The 27,953-nt window shown below is 37.2% G+C and overlaps 1 protein-coding gene across 4 annotated transcripts in view; it reads right to left on the bottom strand.

The window, feature by feature from the left end:
* The window catches only part of THADA (THADA armadillo repeat containing), a 362,591-nt gene that overhangs the window by 225,861 nt on the left and 108,777 nt on the right, over positions 1-27,953 (bottom strand). For all 4 annotated transcript variants that reach the window (XM_003809126.5, XM_055108026.3, XM_003809127.7 and 1 more), the window contains one exon: positions 25,691-25,782. In XM_003809126.5, the coding sequence (XP_003809174.3) occupies positions 25,691-25,782 (92 nt within the window). The remainder of the gene's footprint in view (positions 1-25,690; positions 25,783-27,953) is intronic.

The raw sequence follows: 27,953 nt of genomic DNA, 5'->3' as shown, positions 1-27,953 counted from the left end.
ACTCCCCCAATCCCAGATTATATGCATTTCCCATGTGCTTTTATAAGTGTTTACATCCCTTGTTGTAGACCTTCTTTCATACATTTGACTAATACTTACTGAGCTTCTGCTATGTCAGGCACTGCTCTAGGTGTTGAAGATAAAACACTGAATGAGGCAAATACCCACCCTCCAAAGAGCTGATATTCTAGTAAGAGAAAACAGACTAGAAACTAAAAGTCAAAATAATAATAAGGAAGTAAAATATCCAGTGATTACTCATCCCTGTATCTCATGAACCTAGTACAATGCCTGGGTCCTGGCTGGTTCTCAAAAAATATTTGTTGAATGAATAAATACACACATGTTAAACAGTGCTGTGTGAATGTGAGGGACTGACTACTGTGTACATAGGTCCATACTGGCTATTAAAATCTCTCAGAGTCTGGCCCAAGCTTCCAGAAGCCAAAGCATGCTGTGTCAGTTAGGGCATTCACTACTGTAGACTTGTTTTTTAAAAAACTGAGTGTGCCTACTTTTTAAAAACAAAAACAAAAAAACAAGTTTGCAAAAGTAGAAATTTTATCAGTAGTTTTCAGACCAAATGAGTTCAGCACTGAAGTCTCAAAAGCCACATCTCGGCAAAATATGCATCTTCCTCAAACTCAAAACACATAAAATTAAAAGAAAGCCAGTTCCTTATATAGTTCAGACACAAGGATGTTGGCTTCATGCTGTATCTAGAAGGTTGATACTGGAAAAGTCAGTAACTACCCTGAACAAGGACCTTGTCAGATCACTGTCAAGGCATAATCCCACCTGAGTTATCATCTGCTGAAGTGAATTAAAGTCAAGAAAGTAAACATTTAATGAATACTCACTTGCCTTTGCTCCAAAAAGGATCTTAGAAACAAGCTTTCTCTTAATAAAAAAAAAAAAAAAAAGTAAGCCAGAAAGCTGAAATGAGATCTGAGGAACACTTCCACATGGGTCAGCCAGTCAGCATAAGAAAGAGTTGGCAGTACCCAGGTGAAACTGCTCCAGACTGTGACTGTAACACTATTCTGTCCATGCAAAGATTTGGAAAATACATTTTCTGGACAGAACTGGGCCTAATATCTCCACTACCAAGTTGAAAAGCCAAAAAATAAACCTGGTACAAAGGTACTCAGTGGTTCTGAAAATAGCTTGCTGTCTTTAGAGACTGCAAAGACATCAAGCCCTGGGCCTGAGACATGCACCAATCAATCAAACAACTGACAGATATATATTAAACATTATGTTAAGTGCTCTGGAGGACACTCGTACATAAAAGATACAATTCTAAGCCTCAAGGAACTTTATCGAGTTTACAAAACAAGACAGAAATGAATGGGAAAACAAAAACACAAAAACCAACCACAAATGAAGGGTTGGCGTGGTAAGAGCCATAGACGTGGTATAACATTGCTCTGGAGGCCAAACTGGTGGGGGAGAGCCCACAGAGGAATGCTCCAGGAAAGCCAGTTTCACAAGAGGTGGGATTAACCAGGATGTTGACAGATTTGGAAAAGCAGAGGTCCTAAAGTATTCTAGGTGAAGCTTGGCATTGCAGAACAGTTAGGATTCACCTGTCCCAGGAGTGTGGGGAGGCTGTAGGAGGAGGAGAAAAGTCAGTGGAGAAGGGGATGGCACAAGGACACTGTTGAGGCAGAGGTGTATAAGGTTTGCTGGGGACAACAGCCAAGGCTAGAGCAAAAACCTCTCGTAGAAAGTAGGCTGGACTGTGGAAGGCCTCAAATGCCAAGCTAATGAATTTGAACCTTATTTCTCAAACACTGGAAAGCTACTTGAAGTTTTGGCATAGGAGTAACATAATGAACTGTGTCTGGGTCTGTGCTGAAAAGTTTCACCTAAGTCTACACTGCCCACACAAAATATTAAAGAGAGAATTTTTAAACAATGTGCCAAAAGTTTAAAAACCAACACATTTTCATAGATATCTAAATTAAAATCACTGTGACTAAGTTTTAGATCATTCAGTAAATCACATATACTTGAGTAAGTGCAGGAACCACTGAAAGGTCCATTTTAAGTACTAAAAAATGATTTTTGAAAGGTAAACCCAGTCCTAACTACATCCACTCCCTGACTTTGCCCTCCCCCAAACCTGACTAGGGTCTTTATTTTGCTTTAAGCATTACAGATTTCCTTATGTACCTGGAAGGAAGAGCTGTTAGTCATCAATCTGGATGGTCTGGGTTAATAGAGTCTTTGTTCAGAAAATTTAATTATAGGTTTGAGCCCTGGATGAATGCAAAATGAAAATACTGGAGGGGACTCAGCTAATCTGCTAACTCAGCAGTCCCATGGACCTTCAGAGTTGTCCCTTGTGCATCGTTTGGAGAGGCAGTTTCTCCCCTGGTATCTGTGGCATGGCCGATCCAAGTTTACTCCTCCTTGCTTCTCTGGCCTGATCTCTGGCTACCCTGCACTACTGCTTTCAGCAAAGGTTCTGCAATCAAAGGCCTGAAATGTTCAAATGTAATTTTGGCAGTTTCACATCCCTTAGAGGTTTCTGCCTTCACACAGGCAACACAACGGTGTTAGTTTGCACTGGCTCCAGGCAATACCACAGCTTTACCACCTCTGACCCCCAAAAGGTGCCCAGAGGGAACAGAGTTTAAACCCAAGCTTTAATCTACCTTAACATTTACCAAATAATTTTACTCTGGCACGTGAGTATCTGAGGAAGGCTGCTGAATCAAGGGGATTTCGGGCTGCATTTTATACTTTGTTGATTACTATAGAGATGCCAGAATTTTAAAACCATAAATAAGGAACCAAATAACATTTTAAGATACTAGATTTTGAAAATGTTAGAGCAACAAAGGAGAAAACTCTGGTTAATAAAACACCTGCTTTCCAAACCATGGGTAACGTTCAGGCAACTTTCCACAGAAACTCTAAGATTCCTGCCAGTGTCACAAAAGGGGAAGGCGCTGACCAAAAAATGTCCATGAAAGCCATTTGAAAAGTATAAAGAGAATTTCCTGAAATAGTAAGGTGAACTTCTAGTGCCTGAAAATCTCTAAATCAGGCTCTCCTAAAGGACTGTAAAGTCAAGGTAAACATTTCTAGTTTAAAAAAACAGGGGAGGCTACCTTTTGGTTTGTTTCAATTTCAAACTAAAATAGAAGGTAACAACCTCTAATATGTTCAAACATTCAGATTCCTAGAGAAAAGTGATATTTAAATGTAATATATGGAAATGATTAGGGCAACATTTAATTGAAAAGTGAAATAAACTAAACTCAGAATAGGCCATTTTGGAAGGAAGACCAAAGAATTTTGGTTTCTCTTCATTTCTATCATTCTCTTATACACTGAGCCCTATGGTTGCCATTTGCGGGGATACAAAGATGAATTTGGCTTTCAGTTCTCCCTCAGTGTTGAGGGAGAACTCCAAATCAAAATCACAAAACAAAAAGCCATCTTTTTTGGAAAATTGTCTTAAATACTAAAAGGCATTTCCAGTTCAAAATATAAAGGTAAACACTCTCACAGAGACTCAATTATTTGGGTAGAGACATGTGGTTAACATTTCCTAGGGAAGAAGCAAATGAGAAAAGGTCAAAGGCAAAAGTCAACTGAGAAGAGCTGCAACATCTCAGCAATTTACAAATTTAAAGGACAGCAACAGTTTGAGGGTGAGGGATACACATACCACTTCCATTCATTATAAGCTGAGGTTTAAGGGAAAATCTCTTGCTTCTCTGGGGTGAACACCACAACATCTGTTCTTTGGTCATAACAGCAACTAAGTTGATTTAAGAAAATATTCTCTCCCTCTTTTTTAGAGCTGTTCATTCATAATTACTTGATTTCTCTTGAGACTTGGTTCCCTTAAGATGTGTTTATTCTGCACATCTGCTCTCCCCATACCTGATTACACAAAGGTATCAGAAAGAGCAAACCAACAGGTATAAAGAGACCAGCCCTCAAAACAGATCAAAGCAAACAGCCCGTGGAGTCCTTTGGAAATCTTGGCTGGCAGCTCTTGTAAATAAAAGTGCTTCTAAAGCAGAAAGCATTCAACTACCGTATTTATATAGGGCGTGATTGACAGGCCAGTTATTAACTTCATAAAAACACAGGCAATGTTAACTAGCAAGAATGTTTGTTCTAGCTGTTCTATCTGAAGGAAAATGAAATCCAAGATAGAATGGCTTGCTCTCTGTTTCTTTTAAGTATTTATTTTAGAATCGTGCAGTATAAAAGAATGTTTTTTCAAGTCAGTGAACTTAAGCTATTTTGCTTACTGTTCTGGAATTTAAGTATGTTGTTATAATTCTTTAGAAAACAAATGTTACATTTACTAAAGGCAAATTCCAATGGTGCACCATGATCTTTTCTAGTCCTCAAAAAATTTTTATTCTTTTGAATTACTAAAAGTAAAGAAATTTTACATTAATTAATCTTTCTTCCAGTAACTAAAGTATATGAAATCAGGGAAGGAAAGAGCAGGATGGTTTCCTCTCAGTGCTCCAGACACAGGCATGTGCTCCTTGAATTGCTTATAGTAGCAAGTTTAAAATTTGCCGGAAGAAGCTAAGAATAAACTGATCTCTACTTTATTAGTTATTTTGAGAGCTTTATTACTAATACATTCTACTATGTAAGATCATTTACAACAATATTATAAGGTAGTATATTTTATTTATAGTTATCTCACAAAATCTCAGTTGTATATTGATATATGGTCAGAAAATTCTGTAGAAGAAATAAATCCACTTTTGTATGCAACAGTTTTCATCCGTGAGGCTTAATATGGTTAGCACCTACTCCCATCCCAGTGGGTAAAACCAAAAATGTCAGCCTATGTTTCTCCAACTTGAAGAGCAACTTCTGTAATAGTAGCTTTGAGCAACTATATAACAAAGGAATCTAAAACTTTTGCTTCTATCCATTAATACTCTTACTCATCTATAAAACAAGTAACTTAAAAAGAAAAGTAACAAAAAAGAAGTAGAAGGAAAAACAAGTTTTACTTTTTTGAATCAATCAATGAATACTTTCAAGATTGGAATTGTATAATGTTGGCATTCCTAGCCAAATAAATGCTTATGAAGTGGACTGGTATTTATGTGCATCTTTGTTTATGTGTGTTTAGTATCCTTGGGCCTGGGTTTTTTTCCATGTAAACTAATAAGTTTTGTTAAATGCCTCTTGAATTAAGTTAAGAAGGCTATTTGTTAGCAAAATGTATCACTCTCGGCAAAGGCTGTCATCACATGAGCTACATAACAAGCACAAGAACAAACCAAAATTCCCCAGAAAAATCTTGCTCATCAGTACATTTAACGTACCACAATCCCGCTTCCTCCGGCATTCCTACAAACAACAGTCTTTCAGAACACAGAATTCTTATGAAATAAATACTCAGCCTCAGAACACGCCCTGGCCTCCTCCACTATCCACTCCTCCTGCTTCCCCCGCAGGACTGTATTTTCAAACTAGAATATTTGTTTTGACAGACTTCTGCTTGCTTAATTCTCTAGCAAAAGATTTCTTGAGCACCCCTAGCCAGTAACGAACATTTTGCCAGAAATATGCAACTGTTGGCATGACAAGAACAGGGGGAAAAAACCCTGCCGGCAAAGACCCAGAATTGAAGATAAAAGCTGGTATATTTGGATGAAAAGAATCTTTTCCCTTAACATATTATAATTTCCTCTTGTTTTCCCTGCTTCTCACTATCATGAGGAAAACCTTGATTTGGCAGTTTCACATACCTTCTCTACACTATGTAAAGCAATAGGAACTATTCTCTAAATCTTGGTTTCTAATTAAAGAACTATTTATCCAAATGAAAATGGAGGTTAGCTAATCCTACTCAAAGAGTAAATCTCCAAAACAATTTCTTAATAACAGTTTATCAGGAAAATTAAAATCCATTGAACTTGTTTAATCCAGTGGAATACTTCCCTTTCATTATTTCTCCAGTTACATTTAAGGACTTAACACTCCAAAACTTAACAATGCAAGATGGCTCCACCTTCTCTGACTGAGTTCAGAAGGGCTGGGTAGAGTCTCACACAGCTCTCCTTAGAGAGCTCAGAGCGTGGGTTAAGTGCCTCCTTCTACAACTACCCAGATTCTTGGGAGGAAGAGCCCACAAAGTAGATTTTCTGCATGGGTGGATTCGGACACTTTCCAGAAAAACACAACACAACAAAATACTCACAGATCTTGAAAAGAGCAAGCCTGTCCCAAAGAATATCAGATTACTAAAATACTCAATGTCTGCTGAGGGATCCTCATCCTTCATACATCACTTAAATACTGATGCTTCCCCGAGTCTACCCTAGCCCCTCTGGGTGATCTCATTCACTTTCCTGGCATAAAATACCACCTACGGATGACTCCTTCATCTGGCCTAGACCTCACTCCTATGCTCCAGACCCTACATATCTAACTGCCAAATAGATGTCATTTTGGATCTGCCATTGGATGTCCCCCAGGCATCTCAAAACACAGGGGCAAAACTGAACTTGGTATCTTCCCCCACCAGTCTGTTCCTCCTCCTAAATCCTCGCTGCTGTAAATGGCACCATTAGCCCCAGAATCTGTCCAAGCCACAAATCTGCTGCCATGCCACTATGTTTCCTCTTCCCTGGCCCCCTTGTTTTTCATCAAGTCCTATCAAATCTACTGTCTTAATATCTCTAATCAGTATCTGTCTCTCCATCCTCCTTGTCTGCCTCATTTCCAACCTGAACTCATGCTCCTCTCTTCTCACCACTTGGTCCATCCAGAATTTCCCAAAGTGTGTCCTATAAAACACAGCTCTTCAATGGATATTCTATTAAAAGGATTCCATGATTCAATATTTTAAATGAGTAGTCAATGCTATGACTGGAGAATCATAATGCATAGCAGCATATTAATGTCTTCAAGAAATTCTGAATTGAAAAAACATGTTCACACCAACCTTTCACTACCATCATCTGTCCTCCTGGCTCCCTTTGCCCCTACAGTTTTCTTCACTTGGTTAACTTCTACTCATCTTTCAAGCTCAGGCCCTGACTCTTACAGGAAGTTTTGCCTAACAGTCCCTACTCATCCCTACTCTGTGTGTCCACACCTCCTTGCATACCTCTATATGAGAATATTCATGCTGCTAGCACACAGTTTGGGGTATGTCTACTCTACTTGATTCTGAGATCTTTGTGGGCAAAGACTTTGACTTATTTACCTCCTAATGCCCAGCATATTACCTGGCACATAGCAGCAGGTCAATATACCCTACTGAGTAAATGAATGCTTACAAGGGCTAATTGTATTGTGCATTTACTCTGTGCCAAGTACTCTCCTAATCTGCAGGCACGTATGAACTCACTCAATTGCACAAAAACCCTAAGAGATATTTTCCCCATTCAAGACATGAGGCAACTGAGGCAGAAAGCATAAATATGTTTCATTATTCCTCCAATATGACCTTATTTTCTTATCTTCAGCAGGATAAATGTGAATAATTTTATTCTACTTCTAAAGAAAGAGGATGTGATTAAACACCACGGGGATGCTGCTTGGCAGAACTTTGTTACTTTAAGAAATACTGTATATTATTTAACAAGAAAAAAAACATTTCATGTAGTGCAAAAATAACTGAGCTAGAAGTTATAACTGAATTTGAACACTAGCTCTGCTTCACGCTAGATATGAAATGATGTAGCAAATAAATAACCCAAATTCCAAGTGTGCCATTTAGAAAAGGGACAATAATACTTACTTACTGAGTATCACTACCAGGAATACAGGACATAGTGTGTAAAAGCCCTTTGTAGCACTTAAGGTTCGTATACTGATGCTACTACCATCATGAACGATACAATGGAATAATGTTTACCTACCCACACAGCAAATATTTAGGACTGATTACTATGTATTTCTATTTTTATTTCCCTGTGGGTAAACTGGTCCAAATAATTGGAAAAGTTTTCACATCTGCAGAGACTTCTCCTGAAAGTTGAGAAAATTTCTACTAAATTGAACCAATCAAACTACATCTGTTTTGAGGCTCACAGTATAAACTGGTAAATAAGAAAAATAATTGACTATTAATTTTAAAAAGCTTGACAACAGTCTTAAAAATTTCAACAAAATTATGACTACCACAACTGACTAAACTATCTACACTGTAGAGACTGTCTACACTCTTCTGTCACTAATGGAATCTTATATAATATAGCCAGTGCTCTCAGCCCTACAAACTATGAACAGCTCAGTAGATAAATCTCAATAAGCCTCCACATCAAACAGACTGGAAGAAATCAAAAGACCGCTGAGCTAAGCCAGACCAGGCTGATATTTTGGTTTATTGGTTAACTGTTATGCTTGGAAAGGCCTAAAGCTTAATTGCAAGGCTTGAGGTGTAAGTAAAAAATGCCTGACTTAAGTAAAAATACTGATCATAGCATCTGTCACTAGTTAAAATATGTGGAGATCTTTATCCAGGGTATTTTTTGTTGTTTATATTTTAAATAAATGAAAATAGCCAGTCACACGGTGACTAAACATGAATCATTGTTTCAGCTTTTTGAGAATGCTTGGTGTAAATTAGGGAGTAACGCTGTTGTTAATCCAAGTCATGTGAAAGTTAAAAAGGGGAAAAATCTGGTTTAGTTTATGACTTCTTGTGGTATTAACCATAGGTTTTTGCACAAATATTAATGAATACAACGCTTTGAAACACTATATGGAAAAGTGAAATCCGGTGGTGTTATTTGGATCTTTTTACCATTTTCTACTGAATAACTAACTCCATTTGGCTGAATAAGCAACAAAATTAAATATTTTTTAAAGGCCCTAAGAGAAAGTTCTCCAATAAAGGGTCAGTAAAGCTTTTAGTAAAAGACTGAAAATGAGGTCCTCCTCACTGCATTGCCCTCATTTTCACTGCTACCAAAGCTACTCAATTATACTCACTGCTACCAAAGCTACTCAATTATACTCAATCAGCATTTACACAGCGCTTTAGGATGGGCAAAAAATTTAAAATACAATCCCCCACCACCTTAAGAATTTGGTATCTGAGGGCATATAACAATTCACAAGAAACAATACCACCGCAAGAAAGAGATGGCATACAGAATCTGGGGCACATCAGGAAGGGTCCTAAGGAAAGGAAGACCAAGTGCTGGGACGACCATTACCACATTTATTCCTCACAACTCTAGAAGCAGATACTATTACCATCCCCATTTTATGATTGACCCTGAGATGAAGAAACTGAGGCCCGGCGGACTAAAATAACTTGCTCAAAGTCAGAGCCAAAAGTTAAGTCTAGGTCTGCCTATCTCAAGATGCATTTTTAAAGCAACATCATTGCCTACCTACTATATTAGGCAGATCCTAAATAAGGCACTGGGATACAAGGGAGTATGAGCCCCGGACCCTGTCCTCAAGCAAGTCGGTCAGGTCAGGGAAAATTTCCAAGAGGAAAAAAGCTTTGGGTTGAACCCAAAGGATGGGGGAAATCAGCATACTGTAAGCAAAAGAGGAGGGATAGGCACTGTAGGAGTAGAAAAAGCATGAACAAAAGCATCAAAAGGAAAAGCCTGACAAGTTCAAGGGAACAATAGGGAGATTGGCTTGATTAGAGTGTGTTTATTTGTTGGGGTGGGAGAAGTTAGCCAGCAGGGGCTTAATAAATATTTGTGGGTTTGAATAACAGCAGATAAGGTGAAAAGGGCAGGTCCAACTTACAGAGGGCCTTGAAAGCTAAGCCGAAGAAAATACAATTAACCAACAAATAATGTGGACAAACCTGAAATCTCACTAGTAATAAAAACAATGCAAACTGAAAAAAACACGGAAATTTCCCCCTCACATTCCCTTAAATGAACATTAAAAAAAATAATTATTCTCACTACTAGGAAGACTATACATAACTGGTAAATTTGTAAACTGATATAATCTTATTTTTTAAAAAGCTTGGTTATTAGTTTCATTGAATGTTTATATTCTTTAACCCAGTATTTTCGCTGCTGATAATTTATCCCCTCAAAAAATCCAAAAAAACATGCCTCTCTCTGCATAAGAGAATATTCCCTGCATCACTTTTTATAATGTGGAAAATTAGATGGAATGTAATGCTCAATGATAAGTAGGTGGTTAAAACAAAAAAAGTTTCTTAGAAAGTGTTTTAAAAACGAAAAGGACCAATTAGATGGGTATGAATTTAGACTGTAGGCAACAGAAAGCTAATAAAAATTCCTGAGTAGGAAGGTGACATGGGAAAAAATGTTTTTCAAGAAATCCGACAAGGGCTGGGTGTGGCTCACGCCTGCAATCTTAGCACTATGGAAGGCTGAGGCAGGCAGATCACTTGAGCTCAGGAGTTTGAGGCCAGCGTGGGCAACATGACGAAACCCCATCTCTAAAAATAACACAAAAATTAGCCAGGTGGGGTGGCACACCTGTAGCCCCAACTACTTGGGGGCTGAGGCAAGAGAACTGCTTGAACCCAGGAGGTCGAGGCAGCAGTGGGCTGAGATCGCCCCACTGCACTTCACTCTGGGTGACACAGTGAGACCTTGTCTCAAAAAAAAAAAAAAAGAAAAAAGAAAAAGAAAAGAAATCTGACAATATGTAATTAGAGTCTGAGGCCAGTTATAACCTTTGACACATAAATTACACCTAGGAGAATCTATCTGTAGGAAATAACCCTACACATTAAAACATTTTATACGTAAAGATGCTCACCATACCATTACTAATAATATTAAAAACTAGGGGGGAAACGAAATGTTTAATAGTAGTAGAATTATCAAGTAAACTACGATTTGTCCATTATAAGGAATGTTACTTAAGCACCTCTTAGAAGATGAATGATTATATAACTACATGAAAAATGCCTCCTATAAGCGAAAAAGGGAGGATACAAAACTGTGTGTATATAATAATTAGTAATATACCTTATAAAAACTGAACACTCACGAATGAGAAAATGACAGGAAAATGCATCAAAATGCTAACAAAAATTGTATTTGAGTGACAAGAATAAGACTCTAACTTTTTCATATTCTCCATTATTTTAAATAAGCATATACTACTTTCAACATAAAAAGAGGGAACAAAAGTGAAATAGATAGAGGCAACAAGACCTAGCCTAGACCACAGCATAATCCATTCATCCACCTGGCTTTGGAAGACTCCGCAGTTTCACTAGACTTAGCTAACCTGTAAAATCAGCAGTGAACTGGTAGCAAGGAAGAGATAATCTCAGTTGAAGAATATTTGTTTTGAATATAAGGAAACAGAGCTCATCTATGGGATGGGTAGTGATAATGGGGAGGACCTGAGGGACAAAAGACTGACCGTAGTAAGAAAAAATAAATGTAGGAAAAGAGTTGGAGTCTATAGGCCTACTGAAAACATACAAGTGTTTTTCTTCAATTCACACTTGGACTCAGGTCTCTAAAGGTCCGTGGTTCTCCTAAGTAAATATATCAAAAATTACAAATTTCAGGGGAACAGAGAATATTGCTAAATACTCATTTACTGTCACCCCCCAAAATAAAAATACTGACAATTATATCATAGAGTATCTCTGATTATAAAGAATACACACCTGGCTGGCCATGGTGGCTCACATCTATAATCCCAGCACTTTGGGAGACCGAGGCAGGAGGATCACTTGAGCCCAGGACTTTGAGACCAGCCTGGGCAATGTAGTGAGACTCTCTCTCTACAAAAAATTTTAAAAATTCGCTAGGCAGGGTGGTGCACATCTGTAGTCCCAGTTACTCAGCGGCGGGGCTGAGGTGGGAGGATCACTTGAGCCTGGGAAGTCAAGACTGCAGTGACCTATGACTGTGCTACTGCACTCCAGCCTAGGTGACAAAACAAGACTCTGTCCCAAAAAGCAAAATAAAGTAATATAAAGAGTACATATCTAAAATTGGTAAGTTTCTCTGAGAAGTAGGGAAACCTCTTGTAAACAGCAAACACAACTCCAAGCATTTCCTAATATATAGGCTAAAACATATACATCATAGACAGAACATGTAACAGTAATCAAACACTTACTTCTTGAGTTATACTAGAATAATACTATAACATTTGGTTCCTAATTAATGATTGTTCCCTCTTCTTCGTTTTTATCACTATTGTCACTTCACAATAAGACTTACCTGTTCTGTAATGATTTTGTGCCTGTTGGTTTTTGTTTTGTTTCATTTCCAGCACACTGTATGCTCCCTAAGAATAAGTTGCTCTCATGCCTTCCTAAGGCCTGCACTAAGTCTGGCATACAGTTGATCCTTAATACATAATGAAGATATTAGATCATGCACACAAACCCACTCAAGACTAAGATAAATGAACCAAGAAACATGTTTCCTTTTGCTATTTTGATTAAAGAAATTCTACAAAGAGTGATATTATACACAAGGCCCTGAAAAACCATTAAACTTCGATTTAACAGGGATTGGGGGAAGAAAAGTTTCCAGAGAAAGAAACCTCCATAAAAAATGCCATGGATGTCATGGAATTTGATCTTCATGGGACAGCCAACCAGTTTGGCAGTGCATGACAACACAATTTTGAAGGTAGCCAAGGCTGAAAACAGAAAGGATAAAAACAGGCAAGTATTTAAGTATGATATCTCCAGGTATGGAAAGGCCACAACTTATAGTCATATGGCAATTGAAATACATTTTTCCAAAGACATAAATGCTATAAATGGTGGCACTGCAGACAGCCCACAGAAATTACTTCACCATTGAAACACTACACTTTTGCAACAATTAAAAATTGAAACCTATGCTACTATAATATTGATAACTAATCAAAACAAGAGAATCATTGAAAGAACCTCTTTTATTTCCTTGAAGTGTTTGACGCTAAACGGAAAGTTGGCTTAATTAAAGCATGAAAGAGATGGAGATGATGACCTGGTGCTAGGTTTCTGGGGAAAACCGGGCACTTGTCACTCTTAAAGGCCAGTGACAATGTGTTTTTAGTACATATAACTTCATTTCCAAATACAGCCACCTGTCACTTAACAACAGGGATATGTTCTCAGAAGTGTGTCATTAGACAATTGCATTATAGTGTAAACATCATAGAGTATACTTATAAAACCCTACATGGTATAACCCATTACATAGCTAGGCTATATGGTATAGCCTATTACTCCTATGCTACAAACCTGTACAACATGTTATTGTACTAAATACTGTAGGCAATACTAACACAGTAAGTATATGTGTATCTAAACATACTAAGCATAGAAAAAGAATAAAATATGCTATAAGAGATAAAAAAAAATGGCACACCTGTCTAGGGCAGTTACCACAAATGGAGCCTGCAGGACTGGAAGTTGTTCTGGGGTGAGTCAGAGTGAGTGGTGGGTGAACATGAAGGCCTAGAACACTGCTGTACACTACTGGAGACTTTATAAACACTGTATCCTAAGGCTACACTAAATTGATTTAAAAATTTTTTTCCTTCTATAGTAAATTAATCTTAGCTTACTGTAACTTTTACTTTATAAACTTAAAATTTTTAACTTTTTGATCTTTTGTAACAAAGGTTAAAACACATTATTCAGCTGTACAAAAACATTTCCTTTCTTTATACACTTATTCTATAAGCTTTTCCTATTTTTAAAATTTATTATCTTACTTTTTAAACTTGTTTGTTAAAAAGAAAACATGAACATTAGCCTAGGCCTACACAAGGTCAAGATCATCAATATCCCACCTCTACATTCTGTCGCACTGAAAGGTCATCAGGAGCAATAACAAGCATGGAGCTGTTGTCTCCTATGAGAACGATACCCTCTTCTGGATACCCCCGAAGGACCCGCCCGAGCCAGTTTTACAGTTAACTTTTTTTTTAATAAGTAGGAGTACACTCTAAAATAACAATAAAAGATATATTATAGTAAATACATAAACCAGTAACATCATCGTTTTTTATCAAGTATCACATTATGGTACATAATCGTACATGTTAGGCTTTTTTTTTTGAGACGGAGTCTCACTCTCACCCAGGCTGGAGTGCAGTGGCGCCATCTTGGCTCACCACAACCTCTGCCTCCTGGGCTCAAGCGATTCTCCTGCCTCAGCCTCCCGAGTAGCTGGGATTACAGGCGCCCGCCACCACACCCAGCTAATTTTTGTATTTTTAGTAGAGACGAGGTTTCACCATGTTGGCCAGGCTGGTCTCAGACTCCTGACCTCAGGTGATCCATCTGCCTCGGCCTCCCAGATTACAGGGATTACAGGTGTGAGCCACCACGCCCGGCCCATGCTTGACTTTTATACAACTGACAGCACAGCAGAGGTAGGTTTTACACCAGCATCACCACAAACATGCGACTAACACATTGTGCTGAGACATCATAGGGGATAGGAATTTTTCAGCTCCACTATAATCTTATGGAACCATCGTCATGTATGTGGTCTGTCATTGACTGAAATGTTATGTGGGGCATGACTGTACAGGTAGGAGAGGCATATCATCAATACTGCTCTGTGTTTGTAAACTATGACCTGAATCACTTAAGTGTCATATGGGTAGAGCAAAAGAAGGAAGAAAGATACAGAAATAGATGACATTTTCTCACCTTAATGGAAGAAGCATTAAAGAGATGGGAATGAGGAAGGGGTTTAAAGAGGATGTGTGTTTTAAGAGTGTGAGAAAGAGCTCTGTTCTAGGTACAACTACACAGTGAAGCTGAAGTGAGGAAATGGGAGGAGTGGAACATGCAGGCTCTTCCCCTGAGAGAGAGGAAAGGAGTTCACAGAGTACTGACAGCTTTCCACTTTGTTTTAGAGTTACGTTTACAGCCGAGTTCAAGTGTTATCTCTCCTCCTCCACTCTTCCCCAAAGATTTCGACCATATTTTATAAATGTCTGTACTCCCCTTAGTACTCAGATCCTTGAACCTTGCAAACGTCTGTGCTGAATGAATGATGAAGAAAAAAAATGTTGAATCACCTAAACAGGACACTAATCATAGAAAATGGAACCAGCGGCATAAGAAGGCTTTGCTTATAGGGGGCAAAAGAAGAAATCAAGTGAATTGAAGGAGGGAAGTATGCAATTGACCATTTATATGTATCTAAATCAACTTCAGGTATTCAGAATTTGAGTGATCATAGAGATAAATAAAAGAAAGATGAAGATGTCTGAAGAGTATCAGATGCTTCTAGAATTGTGTTTATAGAGTGGAAAATTCTAGCCCTCCAAGATTTAGTAACCTGTTTCTTTCTCAAGAGAAGTTAGTCTGACCCCGTCTTCTACTAAGCCTGAGCGGTCTGCCCTGACCCAGACCGCCTCATGGACCACTTCTATAGAGGCAGTATATGCTGAAAAAAACATTTAGAGTTTAGAGGTCAGAAAAGAAAGAAACCTAGCAGACAGAGAAAGAGAGATTGTTCAGGACAACTGACCTAAGTTGAGTTCACAGACCAAGAAGTTACATCAAAACACTTGGTTCATAAATAAAAATAATTAATAATTCCAACAAATTTAGAAAGACGGCTGGGCATGGTGGCTCACACCTGTAATCCTATCACTTTGGGAGGCTGAGGTGGGTGGATCACTTGAGCTCAGGAATTTGAGACCAGCCTGGGCAAATGGCGAAACCCGGTCTCTACAAAAAATACAAAAATTAGCCAGGCATGGTGTCACGCACGTGTAGCCCCAGCTACTTGGGAGGTTGAGGCGGCGGGAGGATGGCTTGAGCCCAGCAGGCAGAGGTTGCAGTGAGCCAAGGTTGTGCCACTGCACTCCAGCCTGGGCGACAGAGCTAGGCCCTGTCTCAAAAAAAAACAAAAAACAAAAAACAAAAAACAAAAACCTAGAAAGACTATTTGACTTCACATTATTTGGCCTTACAAGAAGAAAATCAATGTGATAATATAGAGGTGAAATTCGAAAGTGAATTAGAGTTTATATTAAAAAACAATGTTAACATTCTGTTAGCTTGTTAGAGATTAGCTCTGAACCAGGGAGACATTTCATATTGCAGAATAGCATTTTCTTGGTTAGGAACTGATTACATTCTACTCAGAATCTCTATTTTAACGTTCTACAAAACTTTGTAAAGTCATGTGTAAAGACACAGACTTTGTTCCTGGGTGAGATTTTTATAATGCAAGCTGCTTACAGGAATGAATTTTATGGAATCATATATCTAGACACTTGTACTACTTCACATCTTTTAATAATTACATAAAGAAAATACATAAAAGAAAAACATATTTTCCTATTAAGCTAAAATACTACATACATAGTCTTAAGTCACTGTTCTTAACACAAACATTTTCAGAGCTTTTCAGATAGCCTAGAAGAATGTAGTAGCACACATGATTAGTTGCCTAATCAATATTTATTCCTCTATCTCATCCTTCCTCTTAACAGAACTGATTTTGGTTGGGTATTCACCCTTCTGAGTAGTCACGTGCTTCGGGGAGGACCAGCATCAACCCCAGACCCAACTGATGAATCCTATTAGTCTAATTATAGTGGATCTATTTCCCTCACCAGGGATAAGCTGGGGCATGCTAAGATGTTAACTCTGGCCAACAAGATATGAAGAAAAGTGTGTAGAGTGTGGAGGTGGGAACATGGGAACATAAACAAGAGGAAATGCTGTTGCTCTTAAAAAGAAACAGAAATGCACAAGGCCACTGGGTATTGTGCCTAGACACTGCAGTGTCTGGATATGATGGCTGGAACTGAAGCCATCTTGCAACCATGAAGGAAGCTTGCCTGGGGCTCATGGCATCACATCAATGATGGCACAGCAGAAACATGAAGGGAAATCGGAGTCTCTGATGATGTTTTCAACCTCAAAAGAATCAATCCTCTTTAAAATTTCCTGGTTATATATGGGATAGTAAGTTGTCTGTATTTAAATTTTGATTTGGGTTTACTGTTATTTGCAGCCAAAAGCATTCTAGCTGCATAAGTCTGAATTATTTCAAGCCTCTGGGTAAATGTTAACAGACGGTGCTATTACTGTGGGGATTAGGAATGACAACAACAGAGTATGCTACTTAATTTACTAGCAAGACTGTATTTCAAAGCTGGTTACTATGTTATGTCGTTCTCCCTGTCGGCACTCTTCACCCACCCCACAAACAGATACATATATCACAGTCATGCAAGTTAGGTACTAATCTTGCTGATCAGTTCACCAACTGTATTATAGGCACTATCTTCCCCATACTAATGGTCAAATCATTGGGAAAATGGAAATTATGTTCTTCTGACAAAATATTAGAAGATTCTAACCTAGAATATAAAGTTCATTCTCTCAAAGAGGCATTTTGGTTATTATAGAATTTTTAAAGGTCTACAATTATGAAATTTTCCTAGATTCAAATGTATTGACTACCTACTATATGTAGGACGCTATTTTACATTTTTATCTGACAATGTGGGATAATTTACAGTGTATTTAGCTGTAACTAAAACTAATCCTTTCTGTTGCTGCCAAGATATATCTCAAATATATATGTCTTTCTCACAGTAGATATATCTACTGCTCCTAATAATCAGAAATATGCCTTTCACCTGCCTTAATCAGTATCCCGACAGCAGTATTCCCCAAACTGTTGGATGGAAAAAAAATGGCAATATATGTTCTTTGAGAGAGAGAGAGAGAGAGAGAGAAGGGAAGAGAGAGAATCTCCATGGTCAAATAATTTAGGGAAATGCTCATACTGCATGCTATATCCCACTCTTGATGATTCTCAAAACACATAGCACAGGTCTGAGAAACCTGTCATTATTTAATTCAGCATTTCTAGTCAGTGAATAACAGAAAAATCTATTTTTCACTAAACATCTCTTAATTTCTTGAGAAAACTAGTATTCGTTAAAACATAGGACATATATTCCCCATTAACATAGCTGCTACTCAATTTAGAAGTGGCACACAAACACTAAACACAGAAATAATCACAGCAAATTGTAACCAGGCTTTAAAATCTACAGAGAGAGCTACTTATTCATGAGTAACTCCCTTTCAAGGCCTTGCATCACATTCTCCATGCCCACCAGCCAGTGGTACAGAATGCAATCACTTCTCAAATAATTCCTAAAGCAATGGTTTTATCACAGAATACTCTGATACAAAGACTTCTAAATGAATCCTAATGTTCTGTAAAATACAAACTAGTCTCCTGACATGTCTGTTTTCCACACTCACTGATAGTCTCAGAACCTACTACAGTGCCTATGCAGACTAAGTGACCATGAATCCTTGCTCCAGGAATGAATGACTGAATGAACACTTCCATCATGTCCTCTCTTTCCTCATCTGATTCATCTTTTAATTTTCTTAGACATGTACAATGTGTGTTCCAACTTCTACATCTCTGTTTATGTTACATGATCCCATATGCAACACCCTCTTCTCTACCTATTGAAATCCTGACCATCCTTTTAAGTCTGGATTCAACCCAGACTGCTACATGGAGAATGGCCTCATCCTCCTCTGACCTCTTATCCCCTGACAGTCAGTGCCAGAGAGTTTGATACTCACATTTCCTAAACTAGTTTCCATGTTGGTCTTAACTCTCAATAAATGGTAAACTCCTTGAAATCTCAGACGTGTTATAAACTACTTTTGTACATACCAGGATGCCAAGGTCCATAAGGAGTATTCAATGAAAAAATTAAGAGTATATTTTATTTAAAAGTTCAATGTATAACAACAATAGCTGGAAATTCCTGAGATTTCCAAACTGTACATTACTCAAATCAGTAGTTACAAGGACCAAGTTCTGAATAAAGAAATATTATCCAAGTTCTAAAGAAACTGTTCCCTCTGGCTTTAACCTCTTAGACTCCATTTTCTCATTTGGAAAATAGCTCAGTGGTATTTCTCTACAGGTATTGAAGGGGCAAGAAATACTGCTTGTAAACCCCCTGATAAATGAAGACTTTATCTCATACTCCTGGAAGCAATCCTGACGTCTTAAATTATGTAATCCTGGTATTACATTATATTAGTCTGGCCCATATAAAATGTAAGCTACAAAAATACCAAAGCTAAGAAAAAATATTTACTCATGCTTTTACTAAGATGCAGAAAGAGGATACATGCATTGCCAAAATTCCATAGAACATGCTCAAACTAAAGCAACAATGCCTTAGTTATTAAAGAAGACAATGGCCTGAAGCAGTACTTAGAAATAAAGATTACTTGGTCCACGTAAGAGTCAATATTTAAGAACACAATGACTAATTCCCACTTCAAGTTCATGAAAACATTTCTTTTGAAGAACTTCTTTTCAGTTAAAAACTTTATTTGTGGTTCTCCTACCTGTAATCTACGAACCTAAGAACAAACAAAAACTTGAAACATGAAACTCTCTAACAGGCCAAAGTGTCAGTATAGACTTAATTCTGACTTTAGGAACATCTCAACCAGGGTTACACAAAACTTGTACTTTACCTCTCAGTCTCCAAAAATACTCATTTATCTACTCTGCCTAAAGAGTAGATAAATGATTGAATGTTAATTCTACAAACAACTCTGGAAAATGCATGAATGACACTCCAGACAATACCAAAACACTAGAGCTATTAACTTACTTTCAAATCATTAATATTTATAATCTTATGATAATTAAAGCACCTCTTTGAGAAAATTAACTTCATATTTTAAATCAGAATCATCTGAATCCAAACTAGTATTATTGTTGCTAACAGAAACTTCATTTCTAAATAATCGACTGATTTTTTAAAATGTTTTAGTTGAGCTTATTGTGAACTAAAAATAACCATTAAATTCTATCACCAGCACTAGCTCTGTGACCTTGCACAAATTGCTTAACTTTTCTGCACCTCAATTTTCAGATCTGCAAAATGAGAATGAGACTGGATGACTTCCTAGGTCCTCTCAAAGATAAAAACAAATAATAATAATGGTTATTAGTATCATTTTAATTAAAGATATCAATGAAAGACATAAGCACACACTCTAGAGAAAGTTAAGTCTAGAGAAATCATAAGAATTATCATAAGCCTCAAAATCCTCTATCAGTAGCACCAAACTATTATCAAACATAAGAGTTTCATAGAGATAAATGTTTAAAAAAAAAGTTAACTTCTTGCTAGCAACACTGATATCCTTATTGGGGTAATTTCATTCATTCTCTACTTTCTAACCAGAAAACTAAGATTTCTACCTTCATAGTTTTACGACATTCCTGGTTGACATTAGAAACCTTGAGCCTTGCTCCTCCCTCACCTCTGTCTACATGAGAACAGCGAGGGGCTCATTGAGGTAAATAACATTCATGCACCAAAAAGTACACATCCTTATTGTCTTTTACCATCCAGATAAAGAATCTTAAAGTCAACCCAAAACAAAATTCTCCTTTGGTTTACTCCTACCTTTCCTGCTAAAATCAACCTACTATGTGGGAGATTTGAGATTATTGGTCAACATTCAGACTTTGGGTGAAGTGGCTAATTTCCCAAAGAGTCTGACAAAATAAAATCTAAAGCCAACTCCAAAAAGGTGACACCCTGCCCATGAGGGAATCCGTTGTTTGGTGTGTAACAGCATGTGCTCTGCAGATGGAACTCACTTTGTGTTCCAGTTCTGCCACTTTCTGGCTGTATGGCCACAGGCAAGTAGCTAAACCTCATGAGCCTTAGGTCCCTGTTCTGTGAAATGAGGATGATACTGCCTACCTCGCAGAGCTGCGATCTCGGCTAAGTTAGACATGTATAAAGGGTCTGGCATGGCCCACGCACTAAAGAAATGTTACCTTCCTTCACAACTTCTCCTGTCCTTCTACACAACTGAACAGAGACTCCACCACCACAGATAACTGCCATATTCTTCATCAGACTTGGAGTCCCCTAGGGCAGAGAGGATTTCTGATTTATCTTTGGATCCCAGAAACTAGCAAAGGGCCTGGCCCAGAGTAAAAACATAATAAATGCTTGTTCAGTGGAGAAAATTAGAACTGTTTGGGTTTGAGGATGTTAATATTACCCTGGCCGCTCACGCCTATAATCCCAGCACTTTGGGAGGCTGAGGCAGGCGATCACAAGGTCAGGAGTTCAAGACTAATCTGGCCAATGTAGTGAAACCCCATTTCTACTAAAAAAAAAAATTTCAAAAAGTTAGCCAGGTGTGGTAGTGTGCACCTGTAATCCCAGCTACTCGGGAGGCTGAGGCAGGAGAATTGCGTGAACCCGGGAGGCAGAGGTTGCAGTGAGTTGAGATCCTGCCATTCAACTCCAGCCCAGGCAACAGTGCGAGACTCTGTCTTGGGGGGGGGGGGAAAAAAAAAGAAAAAAAAATTACCCCAGCCACAGTCAAAAGAAAATTCTGTTTTTCAATTTGGCCAAATAGGGCTTGCTACAAGTTACTATGTAGTTCGAAGCAAATAAGCTATTCTGAATTCTAATAATTACATTCTCTAAAATATGAAAACCCAATTGCCCTGCAGCTTTCAATTTTAGTTTTGAGAATTCAATTCTTTCCCAAACAATAGAGTGGGTAACCACAGAAACTTGTGGAATCTCTTTTCCTAGAAAACATGAAGAACAGGAGAGAAGCCAGTCTGTCTGGAAATTGCTTCAAAATCTCTCTATAAGCACGATGCTGGACTGGATTAGATGCCCCTTGAAGGATCCTTCCAGACCTACACCACTAAAATGCTAAGAAAAATAACTAAAATAATTCTCTATCACTTATACCCTGGAAAATAAAATAAATACAATTTAACATCTCCCAACATAGTCACTAGAAACAATTTTACTTGGATCATCCCATGATTTTAGAAACACATTTTCTTCTTAAATTGTACTAAATTATCCTAAGCTATTAATTTGAATATGAGCTCTCTTTAATAAGACAGAATAGAGATTGTACTTAACACAGTAAACAAAACTATTATTTTGTTCCTCTTTCAATCTACCTGTTTCCATGTACCCCAAATCTACTCATTTCCCAATGCCTTGTAAAAAATACTACTTCCCCCCAACATATACTCCACTCAATTCTACCATTTATAAATTTCTAATGTGTTCATCACTCACATCACATTGTACAGGTGATTTTTATATGGTGTCTCCTATTTGTATCTGACTCACATGTAACAATTTTTGTCTTCCTAACTGAACTGTAAACTCCTTGAGTAAGATCCAAGTTTTATATTCTTCATGTACTCCCCTATTATGTTAATACTGAGTTCATGATAAGTGCTTTCAAATTCTCATTGGCTCACTGATTTAAGGTGGAGAGTGTGCAAAAGCTAGACAATGCTATACATTAAGCACCTGTATGAAGCTTTGGCAAAGCACACTCCAAGAAGTCAAAAATAAACCTCTTCTGATTGCTACATATTGACATGTATCATTTAGCTGGGACTCACAGCTGAAAGTTAATACACACAGGGGCTAAAAGGAAAGACCTAGAGCTAAGCGCCATATTAGTTTAACTCCTGTCCTATAAGAAATGAGGAGCTATGAAGGTGAGCTCACTCACATGGAGATGGAGGCTATTTTAGAAAACATGCATATTGCACAGGTTGCAGAGCTTTGCTGGTTCTGATTTTACATAAAATCAGTTCTTCATTCTGTCAGGCCAAGTCAGTCAGGCAGCAATAAACAGAAAGGAAAAGAGCTTTAAAAATTAAAATGTAATAATATTATTTTAAAAGCACAAGTGAAACTTGTGTTTTCTCATTCTTTAAAACCCAAAAAACATATCTAAAATAAGACTAATGGGTGCAAAAATTCAGTCATTACAGGTACACTCTACACACTTACAAAGGATCCTCTACTCCCTTCTTTATATATGAAACAGGAACTTCTTGTCTCTACTATGCGACAGGGACTGTTCTACGGCACTGGGAATACATCATTTTACCAAACTTACAATTCCAGTAACATTATGTAAAGCCTTACTTTAGTATTTAAAAAAAAGAAAAGACCTCAGGAATATTCCAAACCTTATTTTACAGAGAAGAAAACCAAAGCCCAGAGAGGTTGGCTATTTTGTCTCAGTTGATTATAGTGGTTATATTTTAACAAACGCAGGAGTAGAAACCAGATTTCTTATTTCTCCTCTAGTAACAAAATTTACTTATTCATTAGGCAATTATTCCTATATGCCTTCTATATGCCAGATACTATGCTAGACTCTAGGTACCCAAGAATGGTTAAGATACTGACCTTGTCCTCAAAAAGCACGGTCTTAAGAGCAAGACAATCACATGAGTACAATCACAGAAGTGGTAACAGAAAGAAAAACCAAACTATATCTCTAATCGCCTAGGACTTCCAATATTTTAAAGAAAATGAACTTCTAATAGTTTGTTTTATCCTCACAATAGCCCTAGGAGTAGACAGCACAGATCTTATTATTCCTGGTATATAGATGGAGAAACTGAAGTGCAAAGTGGATAAGGGGGCCTATTAAGGTCATCTCCAGTGGCAGCAAAATGCCTAGAAACCAGGTTTGTTTACTCCAAGTTAGACCTTTATTTCCCATTAGATGGAAAAAGCAGATGTTCTTTTTATGTCCAGTTCCCTCTGACCAAGAACACACATTTCCAAATTGCGAGAAGGACAATCTGTGGTTGTGAAAGGAAACAACTGACTTGTGAGGTGTGTCACCGGCTGAGGTTAGTTATCCGGTGGATAAGTAACCAACCAAGATATCATTATTACTAGCCTTCTTAAAGTGCCCATTACGTACCCAGAACAGATGAAAAAGGTCCTTCCTTCAGAAAGTTAATATTGGAAGGAACGGGCATATAAACATTTAAACAAAAAGTGACATAATTAAACAAACTAAAACTAAAAGAACCATCACAAGCAACTGCAAATTTAAGACACTAAAGGTTTTGCAAAGCAAACCTAATGGGAGCTGCCAAGAAATATATCTTCATGGGTTAAACAGGGAACAGAAGCCTTGTACACATAATGGTCCATACCGATCTTCAGATTACTAAAATTAAAAGCTCTCACATTCTTCACAGTTAAAAACTTCTCATTCCTATTTCCTTTTTTCTAGAAATCTTATATATTTTGTAATCTTTCCTATCCAAGAGGAATAAATTTATAATGGAGGTTTCCATCATTGTAACTTTGGCAAAAAATTAAAATTGTATGGTATCACTGCCCTATTCTTCCTCCCTCAGATACAACCTAAATGAGGTTTTCTCATTTTCTGATCATTTTCTCCTATACATAGTAAAATGTATATATATTTATATATACATTCAAGAATCACTTCATAAAAAACAAAAAAAATTTTTCTTCAAGTTCAGTTTTAAACATTAATTTTACTTGTTTGATGACTTAATATCATATTTCATTTATACCAGTATTTATCAAGGCCTTATAACATGACCCAACTGTTTTAAACTGTAGCACACTGGAGAATTATTAACAAAATAGACAAAGCTAAGGGGAAACAAATATTAGTGATTTCAAGTTAGTGACAGGAAGAATTTCTTTAAGAACAGGCTAAAAAATAAAAATTATAATCATCCCTCCACAAGAGTAATGTTTTATTTATTTAAAAAATACTCAGTTAAAAAAAACATTAAAAAGCTCTCTGGTATTGCCTGAACATGCTCAAGGGATTTATACTTACAGCCAGTTACCTTCCTTTTAAATATCTGGTGAATGTTACAGGGTGACAAGAAGCAATTTAAATGATAATTCGGAAATACCATAGTAGGTTTCATTAGAATTATCACTAGTACATCACAAAATGATTTCATATTTTTTTAATTCCTAAGATTTAGTTCCATCACACAAAAATGCATTTCAATAAACATTAGCTTAAAACTTAAATATGAAGCATAATGACTTTTTTAGGTAAGAAGGGAATAGGGCTTTGAATATAACTCTAGATCCTCAAGAGAAAGACCACTGGGCCAAACTGGATCCTAAATAAAGTTAAGGAAGTAATTAAATGTGCAGCAACAGTGACATCTAGTGTTAACAATTGCAAGTCAATTAGATTACCATTAAATCCTCTTAAGTGCTAAATAACAACTATTCAAAGCTTTTCTTCTTTAAAAACAAACAGATCTTGTGCATTTTTATCTAAAAACTACCCAAAATCAAAATGGTTCCACAGGTTTCTTTTCAGGCATAACAAAAAAGCTGTTTTTTTAAGACAAAAACAAATTAGAGGTTAAACATAAAACTAAAGACCAAAAGTAAAAAGCACTGTTTATTTCTTGTGGTTAACACATATAGGTGCTCCTCTTAGTACGAGAGTTTAATGCAAAGGTAATGTGAGAGATGTTCTAATGAGAGGATGATAAACATTTAAACTTCCACCTATAAAATTAAAGATATTATACAAGCTAGGATAATATATACAAGTAAAGTTAAGACATTTCAGGACTACTTAAAGAAGATGCAATAAAAAAAAAAAAAAAAAACTAGCTTTTGCATGGAGAAACAAGCTCTACATTTCACCCCTTGCTACCTTGCTAAATTTTTGTTGCTTTGAAAGGTCCACTTATTAAACAGTTGATATTTTTGCCCAAGGGTTTATAACTTGGCAGCATAGGTTAATTCATTATAGTATTTTTATAGTTTTATGCTCTAGATGAATCTATAACAGTAGGCACAATTTCAAAATTTGTTTTTGGCCAGGACAATATTGTATTTTTTAAAAAAAGTAAAGTTAGCCTTAAATGGAGCTTACCTATTTGTTTTGGAATGTTCATCCTTTGCCCTTTTAACTCCAAAAATTCTTGTGATCAAGGCACTAAAGAGAAGGGTGGATGAATTTCGCACCTAATGTACAAACGAAAACACAATAAGGGTTAAATATTCTTGGCATGAAACCAACGTTTACAATGTTCAAACTAGATAATTCAAAATCATTACCTAACTGGCTAGTGTGAGGCTAAAAAGACAGATTTGTGTTCATAAAATAATTTTTAAAAAAACTTTACAGTCATTGATTCAATGACTTAAATTGAGCTCTACAACCCAATCACATGCACACAACACAGCCTTTTCCTATATTCCTAATATTACCATCAACAGTTTTCACTATATCCCTGCACTTAGAGCATCAAGTAACACTTTTCTAAAAACTCATTTTTCTATATTCTTCCTGACAATGAAGATTGCAGTAAAACCTCAGCTCTTTCCACTTATTTTCTGAAATCATTTTACCTACGAGAAAATACTTATAAAACCTAACTTCAAAGAACCAGGCCCAGTGGCTTACACCTGTAATCCCAGCTACTTGGGAGGCTAAAGTGGAAGGACTGCTTGAGGCCAGGAGTTTGAGACCAGCCTGGGCAATACAGTAAGACCCCCATCTCAAAAAAAAAAAAAAAAAAAGTATTTTTTTAGAGATTTTTTTGTTTGTTTTGCTTTTGACTTTTTGTTGTTGTTGTTGTTTTTACAGCCATGGCACATGCCTATAGTCCAAGGTAGTCAGAAGGCTGACGCAGGAGGATTGCATAAGGCCAGGAGTTTGAGGCTGCAGTAAGCTATGATTGTGCCACTGTGCTCCAGCCTGGGCAAAAGAGTGAGAACCTGTCTTTAAAAAAACAAAAAGAAAATCCAAAAATCCTAACTTCAAAGAATCCAGGTAATTAATATGGCTAAGAAAATAGTTAAATCCAAAATGTTGCTTATCAGCTTCACAATGCAAGTAACTTATCAAGTAATTTCAATACTGAAATTAACTGATAACATTAGTAAAGATAAGAGGCAGGAATTACCATGAATAAACACAAATTATTTCTCCAAGATGATAATAATCTTTTCCCTATCTTTTCCAAACCAATGTGTCAAGATGCTTTGGAAGAGCATAAAAGGGTCTTGACTGTTTTGGCACTATAGGCTTCCTCAATTACTCTGTAAAAATCAGTGTAGAGATATATATGTACTCACCTTGCTACAGTGTGTAAGGCCCTATACCAGCACCATAGATAAGATCCAGAAACAGAAAACACATACTTACTGGTATTACAGACCTTATACTCTAATTAAGTAAGTGACATAACCACATGGTGTGTTAAATAGCAATATAAGTAGAAAGATCACTAAAAGTAACGTTAAGATTTAGAAAACAGCTTCCTGAAAGCACTGCCCTTAGAGTCACAAGCTCAAATGCTCACAGGAACAGTGAGTGACACAGGCAGCAGTGGACTTGGTCTAATGCAGTCAGTGTCAGCTGAGTTGCTGCCATGAGGAAATATAAGTCCAGTTTTGCCAGATCATCTGCTTTTTCAAGAGAAGCCAGAAACCCTGGTTTTTATGTGAAATCTATTTTGAAATGCTGGCAGGAAATTAAAGGAAAAAAAGAACCAAACACCATGAAAGCCAAATAAAACAGTGGTAGGCTAGTTTGTCCTACTGGCCACCAGTTTGTAACCTCTCCTCTAGAAGCCCAGAACTGACTCAAGTCATGCATGGTAGCCATAGAAGTGAACTTTACAGATATACTGGCACAATCCATATCAAAAATGCAATAAAACCCTAAAACTGAACAGATTCACTTACGTTCATTCAACAGCCATCAAACATCCATGGAGGCCCTACTATGTGCCCTGCCTAATTTAATCCCCAAATAACAAATCAATCCATGCTGTTACTTTATCAATATAATCTCTGCCCTCATTCAGGTCTGGATTATCTTCTACCTGATCTAGTGAGGTAGTTCCCAAAGACTTTTAGGTCTAAGATGACTTGGTAAAGATATCTGGGACCTTCTCTCCTCTCAGAAATCACACAAAAACACAAAAAGAAAAGGAAAACAGAAACACAGACTCCATCTTGCCCTAAGCCATACTTTCTGACAAAGGCTGCCAGATGCAGTAAAATTAAAACAGGAGTGCCTGGAGATGTTGAGAAATGCACATCTTAAACAAAACTGTAGAGGACTATTTTACAAAGTGAATGGGTACCCTCTGAAACAAAACTCCTTTGATTCAATAGACTGACGG

The sequence above is a fragment of the Pan paniscus genome, chromosome 12 (assembly GCF_029289425.2).
Source record: "Pan paniscus chromosome 12, NHGRI_mPanPan1-v2.0_pri, whole genome shotgun sequence".
NCBI classification, from domain to species: domain Eukaryota; kingdom Metazoa; phylum Chordata; class Mammalia; order Primates; family Hominidae; genus Pan; species Pan paniscus.
This window is presented reverse-complemented; position numbering and strand designations above follow the sequence as displayed.